This window comes from Otolemur garnettii, unplaced genomic scaffold (genome assembly GCF_000181295.1).
Source record: "Otolemur garnettii isolate 467f Iridium unplaced genomic scaffold, OtoGar3 scaffold00015, whole genome shotgun sequence".
Classification (NCBI taxonomy): domain Eukaryota; kingdom Metazoa; phylum Chordata; class Mammalia; order Primates; family Galagidae; genus Otolemur; species Otolemur garnettii.
This window is the reverse complement of record NW_003852410.1, coordinates 30,456,842-30,473,821: the sequence shown is the minus strand read 5'-3', so window position 1 is coordinate 30,473,821 and position 16,980 is coordinate 30,456,842. Positions and strand designations below refer to the sequence as shown.

Here is a 16,980-nt window from a genome sequence, read left to right as displayed (position 1 = left end):
TTGAGCCCAAGAGTTGGAGGTTGCTGTGAGCGTGATGCCATGGCACTCTACCCAGGGGGATAGCTTGAGGCTCCATCTCAAAAAAAAAAAAAAAGAAAAGAAAAGGTCTTTGCAACTACTAACCTTTCTCTGTCCCAGCGTGCTCCATCAAGATATAATCCATGGATGTAAACGCCATCTTCTGGTGATGTGTCGGATGTATCAGAAGGAATAACCTGAAGGGAGACGCAAGGCCAGTAACCATTCCTCTCCAGAAAACTTAGTCTCATAAAGAAAACATTAGCTAAATATTCAGAACACATTCAGGGGAACTCTACTATACATACAATAGCTTGTAACTAAACATATTTTCAGCCATAGATTGTAAAAATATATAATATGGTCCTTTTTGAAGTAAACTGATACCTCTGACTCCAAACTTAATCCGTTCCAGAACCCCATTTGAGTTCTAAATCATTCAAGTTCCAAGACAATTTTTCCCCTTTAAAATAATAGAAACTGGATTAATCCATTCCTGGGTCCTGTAAACTTGAATTATGAAAATTATTTTAAATTATTTTAAATACAATGGATTTTAAGGTAAAATAATATTTGAATAAAAATGTAAGTTAATAAAATTAAAAATATAAAACCTAAAAATATAAAGGCCTATTTTGTCACAATTGAACAACACTTGGTTCAAAACATACCCCTCACTATTCACAAACTCCTCAAACTCCTTAAACTCCTTAAACTCCTTTACAAACTTTTCTGCTGCTTCTGAATTAGAACTGGCAGCCTCTCTGAGCTAACAACACTATGGATCCCAGTCCTTAAAGTTCTCAAACCAGCCCCTATTGGCTTTAGACTCCTTTTGAGCACTAGTATAAGGCGTGCATTTCACTAAATCATCCTGGAGGGCCTTGACTTTCTCACAAATTATCGTCTCAGAAATCACATCACCAGCTAGCTGTTTTGTTTTTTTTTTGAGACAGAGTTTCACTTTGTCACCCTCAGTAGTGTGCTGTAGTGTCATAGCTCAAAGCAACCTCAGACTCTTGAGCTCAAGTGATTCTCTTGCCTCAGCCTCTCAAGTAGCTGGGACAACAGGCTCCCACCACAACACCCAGCTATTTTTAGAGATGGGGTCTTGCTCTTGTTTAGGCTGGTTTTGAACCCATGAGCTTAAGCAATCACCTGCCTTGGCCTGCCAGAGTGCTACGGTTATAGGCGTGAGCCACTGTATCCGGCCTTAGCCAGCTGTTTTTCATGAATCCAAAGTAAGAATTGTTTTCCATCTCTTCCATACTTTTTGATCTCCTGGAGGTCAGCGTTGTAACCCCTTTCACCACATCAGCTGCTTTGATAGCTTCTTTACTTTCCAAAATTGACGAATTAAGCATCCTGTACATAGTAGTGAGATCAGCCACAGGTGTACTGCTTTCATGCTTAGAGATGAGATCTGTCTTAACTTCAGCTGTAGCTCTAACAGCTTTCCTCTTACTCTAAATTCCTCACTCCAATTTTTACAACCCATGGTGAATACACTTAGTTGTTATTACATATATATATATATATATATACACACACACAGGCACAAAGGCATAAAATTAGCAGCGAAAATCACACGGAATGCTTTCACTATAGCTTCCAACAATAAACCAAACAACAAAGTACATGGGTGGCCAGAGCACTGGGGAGACATATGCACAAAACACATGAACAGCAGGCTGGGTGTTCAAATTCCAAAATAGCATTCAGATTTTGGGCAAAATTTGCTCGAATTTTTCATTCACTATAAGTTGTTAGAGTGCTGGAGGGTTCAGATTCCAGGGGGAAATCCTGTATTTTAGCAGGTTTTACTCACTTTAAGTATCTCACTTAAATTTTTTCTAAAACAGTAGAACAGCATTGAATTAATCAAATCATATATTGAAAAGTTGAAATATTAGAAGTTTTATATAAAATTTCTATTTTAGGGATGTAAGACAAGCATTATATACTTTCTTTATGGAACAAAGAATAAAAAGAAGTAAAATTGCTTATATTAGGTTATAATATAGAAATTCTACTTAAATGCATGACTTGATATAGTGATATACTATTGAGTATAAGGAGTTACTGTACCTCAAATTCATATCCTAGTAAATCAATAGGGGTGGTATATTTTCTGGCATAATTCTGCATAGCTCCAGTTAAAAAGGCTTGGGTGAAAAAGAAACCCGACAGCCAAAACACACAAGGTTTTCCATAATTATACCAGGCCTACAAAGGGAAAACAAAATATATCATGTCCATTTTCAATTTATATAACTGTCATCTGATGTACAATTCCTGGTTCTGTTTTTGGTCTATGTTGTCCATACTTTCCATTGCAAGACTCTCTTTTCTGACATCAAACACACAGCCTAGCTTGACCCTCTCCATCTTTATCCTTCTAGTAACTTGTTATTCCTAGTTACTCTTCTTGGAAAATTCATAATTATTTGACCCTTTACCTAAATAAAACATAGTTTGAAAGATTCAAATATGTACATGTGCAAAAAGCCACGTGAACATTATTTGGGGTTTTATTATATGCACATATTACTTATCCCGCTCAAAAGTAACTCTAGCCCTCATGAGCTGATTTCAATTATTTATCCCCCTTAAGCCCCTGTGTCTACACCCGCTGCCCCACTCCAGACCATATACTCATGGTCTTCTTTCTGTTCCAGTGTATACTGTCTTCTTGATTCTTCCCTTTCTGTTCAATATATCTAGAAGAATGCTGCCAGAACAAACCTTATTGTGCACAGTTTGTATCAGATTTACCATCTTGCATAATTCTTCAGGGACCTACCAAATTCTACAGTGAACTATCAAATTAAAGCTTAAACCTCTTAGTCTCCTATTAAAGATATTCCCAATTGGGCCCCAAATTGTATTTTCAGTTCTCTCTCTTTTTTACTTCCTTTCAGGAACCCTACATTTTAATGTTATTTTATTTTTTAATTTTTTTTTGTAGAGACAGAGTTTCACTTTGTTGCCCTCGGTAGAGTGCCGTGGCATCACACAGCTCACAGCAACCTCCAACTCCTGGGCCTACCAGGCGTCCTCAAACTACGGCCCATGGGCCACATGCAGCCCGCCTAGGACATTTATCCGGCCAGCTGGCTATTTTTGCCGCCGCTGCCTGTCCTACTTAGCAGCCGACTTGTCTGGGGCCCGCAGTTCGGCCCTCCAACAGTCTGAGGGACAGTGAACTGGCCCCCTGTTTAAAAAGTTTGAGGACCCCTGGCTCTTATCTCAGCCTCCCAAGTAGCTGGGACTACAGGCACCTACCACAATGACCAGCTATTTTTTTGTTGCAGTTCGGCTGGGGCCAGGCTTAAACCTGCCACCCTCAGTATGTGGAGCCAGCGTCCTACTCCCTGAGCCACAGGCGCCACCCAGGAATCCTACATTTTAAATCAGACTAGACTATATGCTGGTCTCTTACATGCTGAGTGGACATCTGTTGTTTTTCCTGCCTATCTTAAAGTGATACTCTCCTTATTTCCCTCTGGAGGGCAAACCCTCCTATACTCTCAGTCTAAGCAATTTTGGTAGGAGAAGCCCACCTAGCCTCCTTGGGTGGGCATGTGATTCATGTGGCCAATCATACATACATTTAGTCATAGTGACTGATTCAGAAATGGACATGTGACCCAATCAATGCCAGAGATGCAGAAACTCTTGTGGGACTTTTGGGGAAAGATTGACTCTCAACTAGCTGAATTTGTACAGTGAGGAGGTGAGCGTTGTTGCTTTTGCTACCTTGCTATTATCAGACAAGAACCTGAGAATCAAGTTAACCCAAAGGGAATGGAGCCAAGAGATGAAGTGCAAGAAGCCAGGATGAGGTATCCATGTTTGCACCCCACATCAAATCCTAGCTGAAGCCACTTTAACCCCTGGGCTTTCCAGTTACATGAGGAAACAATTTCTTTTCTTTCTTCTTCTTCTTCTTCTTTTTTTTTTTTTTTTTTTTGAGACACTCTGTCACCCTGGATAGAGTGCTGTGGTATCATAGCTCACAGCAACCTCAAATTCTTGGGTTCAGCTGATCCTCCTGCCTCAGCTTCCAGAGAAGCTGAGACTACAGGCGCCTGCCACAATGCCTGGCTAATTTTTATTTTTTCTATTTTTAGTAGAGACGGGGTCTTACTCTTACTCAGTCTGGTCTTGAACTACTGAGTTCAAGCAATCCACCTGTCTTGGCCTCCTAGAGTGCTAGGATTAGAGGCGTGAGCCACCATGCCCTGCTAGGAAACAAATGTTCACTTTGCTTTATGTCAAAATTTGTTACTTACAATGGAATCAATCCTAAATGATACAGTGCCTTTTATCCCACAACTATACATCTATCTCTACGTCCTTTTACTTTCTTTGATATATCCAAAATCATTCATCCTTTAGACCCAGCTCAAATGCAATAAACTCTGCTTTTCTGACCCAAAAGAACTTTCTCCCTTCTTTGAATTCCCAAAGCATTTTACATATAGTCTTTTATGGCACATCCCTCACTCTACCATATTAATTTTCTTTAGATACACTGTTTCCTGGTAGGCTATTGGCAGCTTGAAGGCAGGGCTCCTGTTGTCCTCATCTTTTTTATCACAGAGTTAACACATAAAGTGCTTTGAACAAAGTGGTGTTTCAGTTCATATTTGTTCAGTGAACAGATGAGTCAATTAAATGAACTTGTCTCTGAGCAAGCAGGACACTAAGGGAAGACGTCAGCTTTGTTCCCTAGGAGCAAGAGAACACACTACTGCTAGAGATGTCATAACAGTACAAACTAGCAGATCAAGACGAGGGGAGAGAGAGATGGAGTCTGACAAGGACAAAAACCAGGCGGAACCAGCCCCAAGCATAAGAAAGCTGTAAGAACACAGAAGGCAAGGGTATAGAGAACATTCTCTGGCTCACCCAGGCCTTCATTTACCCAAGAATGTTATTAATGTCTATGGTCATTTAGCTACTATTTACTAGGCACTGTGCTCAGCACTTTACATGCCATCACCTCGTGCTCAGCACTTTACATGCCATCACCTCTTGCAGTCTATAAAATAATGTGAGTTAGGCACATTTTACAGACAAGGAGACTGGGGTGCAGAAAGATGAGTAACTTGCTCAAGGTCACAGAGATAGTAAGTGTTAGATGCAGGATTTATGCTGGGATCTTAGGCAGTGTGTGAAAAGTTTTTAAAAAGGCACAGGAAGGAGAAAGGGAAGATGCTATGGACTGAATGCGTTTTCCTCCAAAATTCAGGAGGTGGTGGTATTGGAAACTGGACTCTTGCGAGGTAATTAGGTTATGATGGGATTTATGCTCTTATAGGAAGATACAGGAGAGATATTTCTCTCTGTCTCTCTCTTTTTCTCCTTCTCATCTGTGAACCAGGTGAGTCTGTGCCAAGAACTGACTGTGCTGATACCCTGGTCTTAGACTTCCCAGCCTCCAGATCTGTGAGAAATAAATGTCAATTAAGTTACTCAGTCTATTGTACTTTGGTGAAGCAGCCTGAACAAAGACAGGATAAATAGGGCAAATGGTGAGAGAGAAATGGAGAAGGACAGAAAATTCAGATAACTCATTTGCTTAACTTGTTAACTCTAAGAACCATTAAGAGATGAAGAAGAGTCCGGGAGAAAGAAAGACATGAAAAAACCATACACAGCTTCTCTAAGGGTCAGAGGACTATGGAGGAAATCCCTTCAGCATTCTATTTTTTACTATTTCTTTTGTTACACATAATCCACATAAAAAAATCTGCTATAAATTAAAAAATAATACAAACTAAAAATGAGTCTAGGATATGAATTGGCAATTCACAGAAGCAAATACAAATGGAAAGCATATACAACAAAAAAAAGCACAGCCTCACTAATAATCAAATAAAGTCAAACGGAAATAAGGTATGGCTGGCCTATCAAATTAGCCAAAAATTGAAAGGTATATATGAGAAAGCCTGTTTCTCCAAGTCCTCATAAGCACTGGCTATTTTATAATTAGCTTACACAGTGAAACAAATAAAGTTTTTGTATTATAAAAATTCAAGGCTCGGTGCCTATGGCTCAAGTGGCTAAGGCACCAGCCACATACACCTAAGGTGGCAGGTTCAAATCCAGCCCAGGCCTGCCAAACAACAATGACGGCTGCAACTAAAAAATAGCTGGGGGTGTGGCGGGTGCCTGTGGTCCCAGCTACCTGGGAGGCTGAGGCAAGAGACTTGCTTGAGCCCAGGAGTTGGAGATTGCTGTGAGCTGTGATGCCACAGCACTCTACCCAGGGGGACAGCTTGAGGCTCTGTCTCAAAAAAAAAAATCAACAAAACACTGAAAGATGAAATACCTATGTGAATTTCCAAAAGGAAATAGTTTGGGATTCTCCCCACTCCATCCTCTGACAGAAACAACCATAGGATGGGGCCAGCAGTGGCGCTAAGAAGGAAAAGCAGTGTCCTGCCTTATGTTTATGTTACATTCCACCTTAGTGGAGGAGGGTGGTGGGATTCAAAGAACTCATCTTTTTCCTGGTTGTATGAGGTAAGATGTAAGACAATGACTAATTATTGATAAATCCAAGCTTCATTTTTTTTGTGATTTACTATTAGCATTAAAATCATAAGACAACATTAAACTATGGTCTTGTAGAACCATAAACTTAGAACCATAAAACATATAAATGTCACATATTACTTGGGTTTGGGTAATGTAAAATTTTAATTTTTCACTCATTACTTTAAAATGTGTCTTTTTCAATATTCTAAAATTTTGATTAGATTCATGAAACTGCTAATCAGATTCCATTCAACTCAAGAGACATTTAAGCAAACCACAGCCAATTACTAACATTCCCCCAGTCAATCAAAACATTAAAAAAACCCCACATGTACACATGCACACACACATACACATATTTGTCTATCTAAATCTTATATATATGTATATAAAAATCTTTTACCTGTAAAAAAAAAAAATATATATATATATATGTAAATCTTTTACCTGTAAAAAGCCTAACCGGGCTAGAAAATCTGTGATATAACTTCCTAGGGGCTTAAGACTTGGGTATGATCGTTGGGCCCATATTTCTGGAACCTTTCCAACAAACAAGCTGCCAGAGAGAGCCTCCAAAGTAGAATCCATTACAACCACTCCTTTAATAGCTTTTTCAAGGTCCTGTAGAGTGTTGCGTATAGTTCTAATTAAGCTGTAATCAAAGAAATTATGTCATCAACATACACATGGTGGTAAGGATCAACACAGTTTTTCCAGGAGAAGAATAGCACAGTCTCATCCACAGATTTATGGGAGTGTTTCCCAAAGGGTAGTCACCTCCCATTTCATGGATGTGAGGTAATTTTAGGTGATATGTGCATGCAAATTTGTCAATTTAATTATTACATACATATTTTAAAATACAGAAAGTATGGCAGTGCCTGTGACTCAGTGAGTAGGGTGCCAGCCCCATATACTGAGGGTGGCGGGTTTGAACCCGTGAGACTGGTCTCTAAAAGTGAGACTGTCTCTAAAAAAAAAAAAAAAAGAAAAAAAATGCAGAAAGTAATGCAACTAACATATCAAAATTTTTGCTTACCAGCTATTTTTGCTTAGGATCTGGCTAATTTAAATAAAAAATAATTTAAGGAATAATATTAGGTAAATAATATTACAAGTGAAAATATGAAAAAAGTTATAAAGGTGTTATGCAATGGCTGTAAATAGGGAAACACTGCATTAAAATATAAACTGTATATTAATTTATACATTTGCAAATACTTTGCTTCCCACTTAGACCAACTGCTAAGAACACTATAAATATATCTATAGTGAGAGTTTTAAGACTAGAAGCCTAAGTAGCTGAGAGACAGAGTGTAATTATTTGTACAAGAAGTGAAATATGGAAACCAATTGGGTAGAGCCTGTGGCTCAGTGAGTAGGGTGCCAGCCCCATAAACTAAGGGTGGCGAGTTTGAACCCAGCCCTGGCCAAATTGCAACAAAAAAATAGCCGGGCATTGTGGCAGGTGCCTGTAGTCCCAGCTACTTGGGAGGCCAAGGCAAGAGAATCACCTAAGCCCAAGAGCTGGAGGTTGCTGTGAGCTGTGATGCCACAGCACTCTACCGAGGCAAGATTCTGTCTCTAAAAATAAAAAAAAGGAAAGAAAAAAATAAATATGGAAACCAAAATAAACTTGAAAACTATAGAAAATTCATAACCAAAACAATTCTCCATTCCTTAAGCCTGTAATAAGCTGCAGAAAATTCAATAAAAAAATTCGAAGTATGGCTTGGTGCCTGTAACTCAGTAGTTAGAGCACTGGCCACATGTGCCAGGGCTGGCAAGTTTGAACCTGGCCCAGGTCTGCTAAACAACAATGACAACTACAACAACAACAGCAACAACAACAAAAAATAGCCGGGCGTTGTGGCGGGCACGTATAGTCCCAGCTACTTGGGAGGCTGAGGCAAGAGAATGGCTTAAGCCCAAGAGTTTGAAGTTGTTTTGAGTTGTGATGCCACGGCACTCTTCTGAGGGTGACATAGTGAGACTCTGTCTCAGAAAAACTCAAGGCAAATAATTTGTTTGTTATCATGTAGTACTGAGTCAACTTAGATTGGTTAGACTGGACTCAGAAAGGAAAGAGAGGTATATGTGTGTTGGGTGGCAGAACAAGACAAAGGATGTGATTACACACAGGCCAAGTTAACGTTTATTCTCTTTTATCCCAATAATAGTAACAGATGGGCAAGAAACTATAAATGATGAATATTTTTAATCAGTAAGAATAGATCTCTTTTTCTTTTATTTTGACATTATAAAAGATATCCTATCTTCTGGAACAGACATTATAGAACTTTAAAAAGGGGGAGGGGAAATTCTAAAGAAATGACATTTTTGATTGTCTTTTCTTAAAATTTTCAATTTGATACCATTGTGTCTTTTTAATTGACTTTGGTTGATTGCCTTCTGAATCACTGGGGATATAGATTCTTACTTGTTAAATCTTTCCATTTCTTGTACTAATACAGTATTCATGCTCTCTTCATATCTCACAGGATACATCAGCAGTGCTATTTCAATGTCAAAATCATAAGGGAGCTAAAAGAATAGATTTTGAAGATCACAAATTACTCAGAATAAATAATTAGCTTCATTTATCTATAATGTCAATAATAGCTAACACTCAGGTATTACTATATGCCAGGCATTGTGCTGTTTTCCACATATTATCTCATTTAATCCTTTCCATAAAATTTGAGGTGTTTATTACTCCTTTCATTTTATAGGTGAGGACAGATAAGTACAGAGCGTTTAAGTAACTGGTTCAAGGGAACATAGCCAAAAAGGGGTCTGTTTAATCCACAAGCCTCTCTAAGCCCCATATTCTTAACTATTAGTACTCTGCCAAAGATATATATTTCTGAAAAGTTGTCTGATTTTTTTTTATAGTAAGTTGAATCTTATATTCCATTCATAAAACTGATTTGCCACTTTGTAACTCTTTTATATTTATTTCTAACCAATTATCAAGTGGCTCCAAATAGTTTAGCTTACTTCACTATCAAATAATTAGTCTGTGCAAATGTAGCAGGGTTCCAGGACAAAAGGGGAGAGAAGGCTGTCGAGTATCTGATTGCAAATGAATTCTTTTTTTTTTTTTTTTGAGACAGAGCCTCAAGCTGTCCCCCTGGGTAGAGTGTCGTGGCATTACAGCTCACAGCAACCTCCAACTCCTGGGCTCAAGCGAGTCTCCTGCCTCTGCCTCCCAAGTAGCTGGGACTACAGGCGCCTGCCACAACGCCCGGCTATTCTTTGGTTGCAGCCATCATTGTTGTTTGGCGAGTCTGGGCTGGGGATTTGAACCCGCCACCTTAGGTGTACGTGGCTGGCGCCTTAGCCGGTTGAGCTATAGGCGCGGAGCCGCAAATGAATTCTTATAAGTCATACCAGGTGGTATAGTAGGGTCCCTTGTCTTGGACAACTCTTACTGCAAATATGTCTCAAATTCCTCTGCCACTTACCTTGTTGGGGTTTTGTAAGAGCCACCAGTCTGTGAGGGACAGAATCTTACCCCACAGTGATAAAGCACAGAAGCAGTGAGCCTGGGTGAGAAGAAGCACGAGGCAGAAGCAGCAGTGGGCACTGGGGCTTAGGTCATGCTTGTTCCCTGCCTTCTCCAGTGGCCACAGACAGACCTTTGGTAAGTAGGCTGACTTTAGGGAATGGTATGAGAGTAAACTAGTCCTGCAGCCATGGTTTTGAAGGCATGTAGACTAGGGCCAGGTTCTGCTTTCTTTCTTTCTTTCTTTCTTTCTTTTTTTTTCTGAGATAGAGTCTCACTTTGTCACCCTCTGTAGAGCGCTATGGTATCACAGCTCACAGTAACCTCTAGCTCTTGGGCTTAGGTGATTCTCTTGCCTCAGTCTCCCATGTAGCTGGGACTATAGGCACCCACCACAATGCCTGGCCATTTTTCTTGCAGTTTGGCTGGGGCCAGGTTTGAACCTGCCACCCTCAGTATATATGAGACCAGCGCCCTACTCACTGAGCCACAGGCGCCACCCCTAGGTTCTGTTCTTTCAGAGGGCTTGACACTGAAATCTGAGGATAAGTATAGTACTTACCTTGGAGGAGAGTCGTGAAGATCTGTGTTTAGGAAATATAATCTTTTAAAGTTCCCTTAGTGAAAACAGAGAGCACCATTCCACTTTACTTAGAAGGGCTAAGTCCATAATTGTATTATGAAAAGAAAAAGGTATAGAAACTGGCTTTGTGCACATCTTCTCTGTGTCTAGGCCTAATCTATGCGGCCTGACAATTAAGTTCCTGAACATCCTAGAAAAAGTGTGCTACACACCTCATTATTATTTTTTTTTTTTTTTTGAGACAGAGCCTCAAGCTTTCCCCCTGGGTAGAGTGCCATGGCATTACAGCTCACAGCAACCTCCAACTCCTGGGCTCAAGCGAGTCTCTTGCCTCCGCCTCCCAAGTAGCTGGGACCACAGGCGCCCGCCACAACGCCCGGCTATTTTTTGGTTGCAGCCGTCATTGTTGTTTGGCGGGGCGGGGCTGGGGATCCGAACCCGCCACCTTAGGTGTACGTGGCTGGCGCCTTAGCCGGTTGAGCTATAGGCGCCGAGCCCACACCTCATTATTGAACATCACTACAGTAACCTCTGAAGGACTTGCCTTGGGAAGCTATGCACCAATGCTAGCACCTAGTCCACCCTTGAAAGCAATTTTTTTTTACTTTTTTTTTTTTTTAAAGCAATTTTAGAACTCTTTTTCTGGAATGGCCATCAGTGCTGTCATTATATCACCCTTGGTGCCCTGAGTGTCATCAAAATGTCTTCCTCTCAATATTTCCTTTATTTGGGGGTAAAGAAAAAAGTCCTTGGGGGACAGATCAGGTGAGTAGGGAGGGTGTGCCAATACAGTTATTTGTTTACTGGCTAAAAACTCCTTCACAGACAGTGCCATGTGAGGTGGTATATTGTTGTGAAGCAAGAACCATGAGTTGGTGAAAAGTTCAGGTCATTTTCATCTAATTTTTTAACACAGACTTTTCAGCACTACCAATTAGTGAACTTGGTTAACTGTCCATTTGGTATAAATTCATAATGAAGAATCCCTCTGATAGCAAAAAAGGTAAGCAACCTTGTTTTGACTCTTCATATGGACTGACGGAAGTTTTTTGGTTGTGGAGAATTGACTGACTTCATTATGCACTGTGATGTTTTGTTTCAGGATTGTATTGGTAGACCCAGTTTTCATCACCAGAAATAACATAGCCCAAAACATCATCTTGCCTCTCCAAAAGGTCTTGGCAAACTTTGACTCTTCTTTGCTTTTGTTCATCAGTGAGCTCCTTTGGGACCATTTGGCACACACCTTTCTCATGCCAAGATCTTCCGTTAAGATTTTCCGTTTCTCTGTCAATGTTTACTTGGTCTGCTATGCTTCTCACAGTCAGCCAATGATCTTGACACACAATTTGAGGAATATTTGCAACGTTTTTGTCAGTTCTGCTTATTACTAGCTATCCTGACCACTCTTCATCAGTGGTGCTTTCTCTCCTCTCAGAAAAACATTTAATCCATTTATACACTGCTGTTTTCTTTGACCTTATCCCCATAACTTACAGTAACAAGTCCCTGATTTCACTTTCACTTTTGCCAAGTATAACAAGAAATTTAACTTGTTGTTGAATTCACTGCTTGAATTCAAACACCAACATTCTTGTGATGGCACACAAAAACACTCAACAATAATAATGAATGCCATTCATCAAGACACCACCACACACCTACACAAACGCAACTGTGAAACCTTGGTACACTAAAGTTAGGAAACCATTACCAAGATGTTTGTACAGTGCTGCCAACGTTAAGCACATAGTGGCAAGTTAATGAACTTAATTGTTAGACCTGATATACCTGTGCCTCCTCAATTCCTCAGGTATAGAAGGAAAACCTTTTCCTCGCTTGGCGCCTATAGCTCAAGCAGCTAGGGCACCAGCCACATACACCAGAGCTGGCGGGTTCGAATCCAGCCTAGGCCTTCCAAACCACAATGACAACTACAACTTAAAAATAGCCAAGCATTGTGGTGGGCTCCTGTAGTCCCAGTACTTGGGAGGCTGAGGCAAGATAATCACGTAAGTGCAAGAGTTTGAGGTTGCTGTGAGCTGTGACGCCATGGCATTCTACTAAGGGCAACAGCTTGAGATTCTGTCTCCAAAAAAAAAAAAAAAAAAAAAGGAAAGAAAACCATTCCCTCCCTGAACCAGCAAGTTCAGAACATTTCCTCCATTTTTTAAAAGTAGGTATTTTACCTTTTCTTGTTTAGAATTAATAATAAGTTATATATATATTAGCTCCTTCATAACTATAGTTACTAAGAACTTACTATGTGCTAGACATTTTGCAAACCACTTTAAGTTCATGATCTCTTTAATGTTCTCACAAACCTTTTACAATTGATTCTATCATTACCACTTAACATATTTGGAGACTAATGCTTAGAGAGGCAAAGAATCTTAAGGTTATAATGCTGGTATACGAGGTTTTCAAATTGTTGTCTCAGTACCATTTTTATTGATATTATATTATAAGCAACATATTTTAAACTAAACATTACCTTGTTGAGAATATCTTTGGTAATTTCTAATAAAATCTGGTCAGTACTTCCTGACGCTCCTGTCTGTTTGGGGCCTCCCTGGGTAAGCAGCAATGACTCAAAAAGGACTTTTGTTTGTTGAAGATCTTTGGAGATGTCCACATTATCATGCAATCCAAATATCTCAGGATCTTGAGTAAATGGAAGTTTCTACCAGAAAGTAGATTAGGCATGCATGACATTTTCATTGAATATTGAAGGGGATTAGGATATGTCTTCCCCAAATATGCCACGTTAGCATAAGGATTATTCTGAGCTAGAAGCAATTAAGTCAACAAATACAGAGTTCTATGCCCTCCCCTTATCGGCCTAAAAGAAGGACATAAATTTTTATTTGAGACTGTGGAAAAATGTCCCCTTCTCCTATACTAAGATGAGGAGAGTGACCCTTATTGCCAAAGACAGAGCTGCCACTGAGATGAGTCTACATAAACAGACCTTACTAAAATAACCTTTATCTTCCATTTGTTTCCCCCATATATTTTCTTATCATTTTCCTACAATTTATTACCCTTTACCATCCCTAGAACCATAGTAAGTGGGAGTAAGTGTATTTGTTCTAGTAACTTCTCCACAATTTATCACTCTTTGTTAAAATGGTAAATGCCCATGTAAAACTGCTTCTTTTGGTTTTTCATTCCTTTTCTCCAAATCCCCAGCACACATAAAAATGGTAATATCAATACAAATTGTATGCTTTTTCTCCTGCTAATCTGTTTCCTGTCAGTTTAATTGGAAGGCCCTGGTCACTGAACATAAGAGGATATGGCAAAGGTTTATCCTCTCGTATAATATAATTTATATATAATTATAAATTATATATTATAATATATATTATAATAAGTTATATATTTATATAAACATAATTATAAGTTATATATAATTATATTTATTTATATAATTTATATATTCATAAGGCAGAGATGTGCAGAACAAGAAAGGGTTAATGGTCAGCTAAATAGCCTCGGCGCCTATAGCTCAACCGGCTAAGGCACCAGCCACGTACACCTAAGGTGGCAGGTTGGAATCCCCAGCCCGGACCCGCCAAACAACAATGATGGCTGCAACCAAAAAATAGCCGGGCGTTGTGGCGGGCGCCTGTGGTCCCAGCTACTTGGGAGGTGGAGGCAGGAGACTCGCTTGAGCCCAGGAGTTGGAGGTTGCTGTCAGCTGTAATACCACGGCACTCTACCCAGGGGGACAGCTTGAGGCTGTCTCAAAAAAAAAAAAAAAAAAAAAGTCAGCTAAATATTAAATAACAGAAGACTCAAACTTCTCCAATTTTCAGTAATCACAGATATTGAACGTTGATTGAAACTATAATACTTTTTGGTGGGGGGTACAGAGTCTTACCCAGTTGCCCTGGGGTTGAGTGCCATGGCATTATAGCTCACAGCAACCTCAAACTCTTGGGCTTAAGCAATTCTCTTGCCTCAGCCTCCCAAGTAGCTAGGACTACAGGCGCCTGCCACAACACCTAACTATTTTTTTAGAGGTGAGGTCTTGCTCTTGCTCAAGGCTGGTCTTTAACTTCTGAGCTCAGGTAATTTACCCATCCCAGCCTCCCAGAGTGCTACAATTATAGGAGCGAGCCACTGCATGTGGCCTGAAACCATTTATACTTGTTTGAACCTACACAAGGCTCAAGGGATCCTCTTGCCTCAGACTCCTGAGTAGCTAGGACTATAGGCGCCCACCACAATGCCCAGCTTGCTTTTCTATTTTTAGTAGAGATAGGGTCTTGCTCTTTTTCAGGCTTGTCTTGAACTGGTGAGCTCAAGCAATCCACCCACCTCAGCCTCTCAGAGTGCTAGGATTATAGGTGTGAGAAACCATGCCCGGCCTATATTTGTTTTTAGAAAAATCACATTATAACCCCATTTCTAGTGATATCCATTACCTTAATGAATTCAATGTAGTCCTCATAAGTGCCTTTGGGAGGTGCAAAATAGTTTCCACTGGGAGAAAACTTATAATGAGGGTTTTCAATTATGTGTGCATTATAAAAGTCAGCCAGCATAGTCAATAGGAGACGTCTGTCCCAATCATCTGTCACTCTTCCTCCATAATTACACTCCCCAGTCAGGTAAGATATAGCTTCAAATGGAATTGTATCGTACTCATTTATAAATAACTGAAACAAAGGAAAAATGAAACAAGAAAAAACTTAAAGTCTTTCCTTTCATTTCCATTTTAACATGACATTAAATTATTTATCTATATATTTTGGAGAAGGGTTGAAAGAATTCATGGGCTGACTTTGAATGACTGGGATTGCTAGTATTTTTATTTTATTTATTTATTTTTAGTGTTTTTATTTTAAATTACTTTGCTTATCTGCATCTCCAGTTTTTTTTTTTTTCTGGAAATGAATATATATTGCTTCTATAATGAGAAAAACATTTAATATAGAAAAGATGACACAGAAACTATCAATTCTTTTTCAGATGAATTTGGGTAAACCTTGTTTTATGGTTATGGCTCTCAACTGGCATTTTGTTCTCTAGGGTATTTGTGGCAATATCTGGGGATAATTTAGTCACAACAGTGGTTGGGGGTGGGGTGCTACTGGCATCTATTGGGTAGAGTCTGCTAAACAATGAATAGGACAGCTGCCTGCAGGAAAGAAATATCTGGCCCAAAATGCCAGTAGTATCAAGGCTGAGAACCAGATGCAGCTTTCACAATGGATAAAAGCAAAACAATTTCAAATTTTATTGCAAACTATGACACAGTTCCACTGGTAGAAAATAAATATCATTTCCAATTTCCTTGTTATTATAGTCATAATAGTAATAAGAGCTATTTACATAACATTTACATTGTCTTATTCATCTTCCAATAACTCTGTAGAGTAAGAAATGGAATCTATAAATGTTAAGTAAGATGAAGGCCTAAATTTATTTCTTCCAGTTCCAGATCCCATACATTTCTAAAATATAGGAAGTTTTGGTAGTAAGCATATTGGGATGATACAAGTTATAGGTTGAGGGCTTTTCCTATCCTAATAGTGCAGGAATCATAGCAAAAATGGTGCACATTTCAGCAAATGAGAAGGGCCAAGAAAAAAAAAAAGAAATGGTATACCAAATGAGAAAAAATATTTCTAAATTCTACAGAGCCAAGTTAAAAGAAGGCATAATTCTTTGTTGGAGACTCCCATGTTTTCATTAGGAAGAACGGCAAGAGATATGAGAGGGGACGGAGAAAGAGTTTCCTAAAACTGAAGGAAGAGACCCCAAGAAAATGTAATGTTAAATTTGTAGCTTATGTAAGAAGTGGAGACCAAGAACTCATTTCTGGTTTTCTATCCACTTAGCCATTGGTTTTCTTATTTGTCATTTGTAGAGAGGTATCATGCTGATGACCAGGGGAAGATGATTTAAAGATTGATCTTCCTATTTCTAGTCCCTGAAGATGTGAAAGATGGATCCACCTAATGCTTGCAGTTTCCAAACTTGGGGTTGAAAAGGTTTATGACTCTAAAGGCTTCAGGCTGGGGCCCAGTAAGAAGATGGAAAATTCTCAATCAATTGATTATCTGCAGTATGATGGTTTTAGCAAAATATTCTCTAAGCTTAGGCCATACCAACTAAATTGGTCTCAAAAACCAATGTTTAAAAATCAATGTCATTTCACCATGCATTTATAATTCCATAACATAATTTTAACAATTGTTAAAAGGATTTTCAAATTGACATATTTATTCCAGGTAAGGTTTGTACTCTAATATTTTAAAAGAGTTGATAAAATATCAATAAATATTTTCTATGAAAATCATCTGTTTTT

General features: G+C 39.2%; 1 protein-coding gene across 1 annotated transcript in view; it reads right to left on the bottom strand.

Moving 5' to 3' along the window:
- Positions 1–123: 123 nt before the first annotated feature.
- LOC105886572 (dynein heavy chain 12, axonemal-like) overlaps positions 124–16,980 on the bottom strand; it is a gene marked incomplete at its 3' end in the record, with an annotated part of 28,964 nt that continues 12,107 nt past the window's right edge. The window contains exons 6-11 of the mRNA XM_012802481.1: positions 15,092–15,325; positions 13,153–13,341; positions 9,008–9,111; positions 7,015–7,219; positions 2,107–2,244; positions 124–215 (exon numbers count right to left, since the gene is read on the bottom strand). Coding sequence (XP_012657935.1) covers positions 124–215; positions 2,107–2,244; positions 7,015–7,219; positions 9,008–9,111; positions 13,153–13,341; positions 15,092–15,325 — 962 coding nt within the window. The remainder of the gene's footprint in view (positions 216–2,106; positions 2,245–7,014; positions 7,220–9,007; positions 9,112–13,152; positions 13,342–15,091; positions 15,326–16,980) is intronic.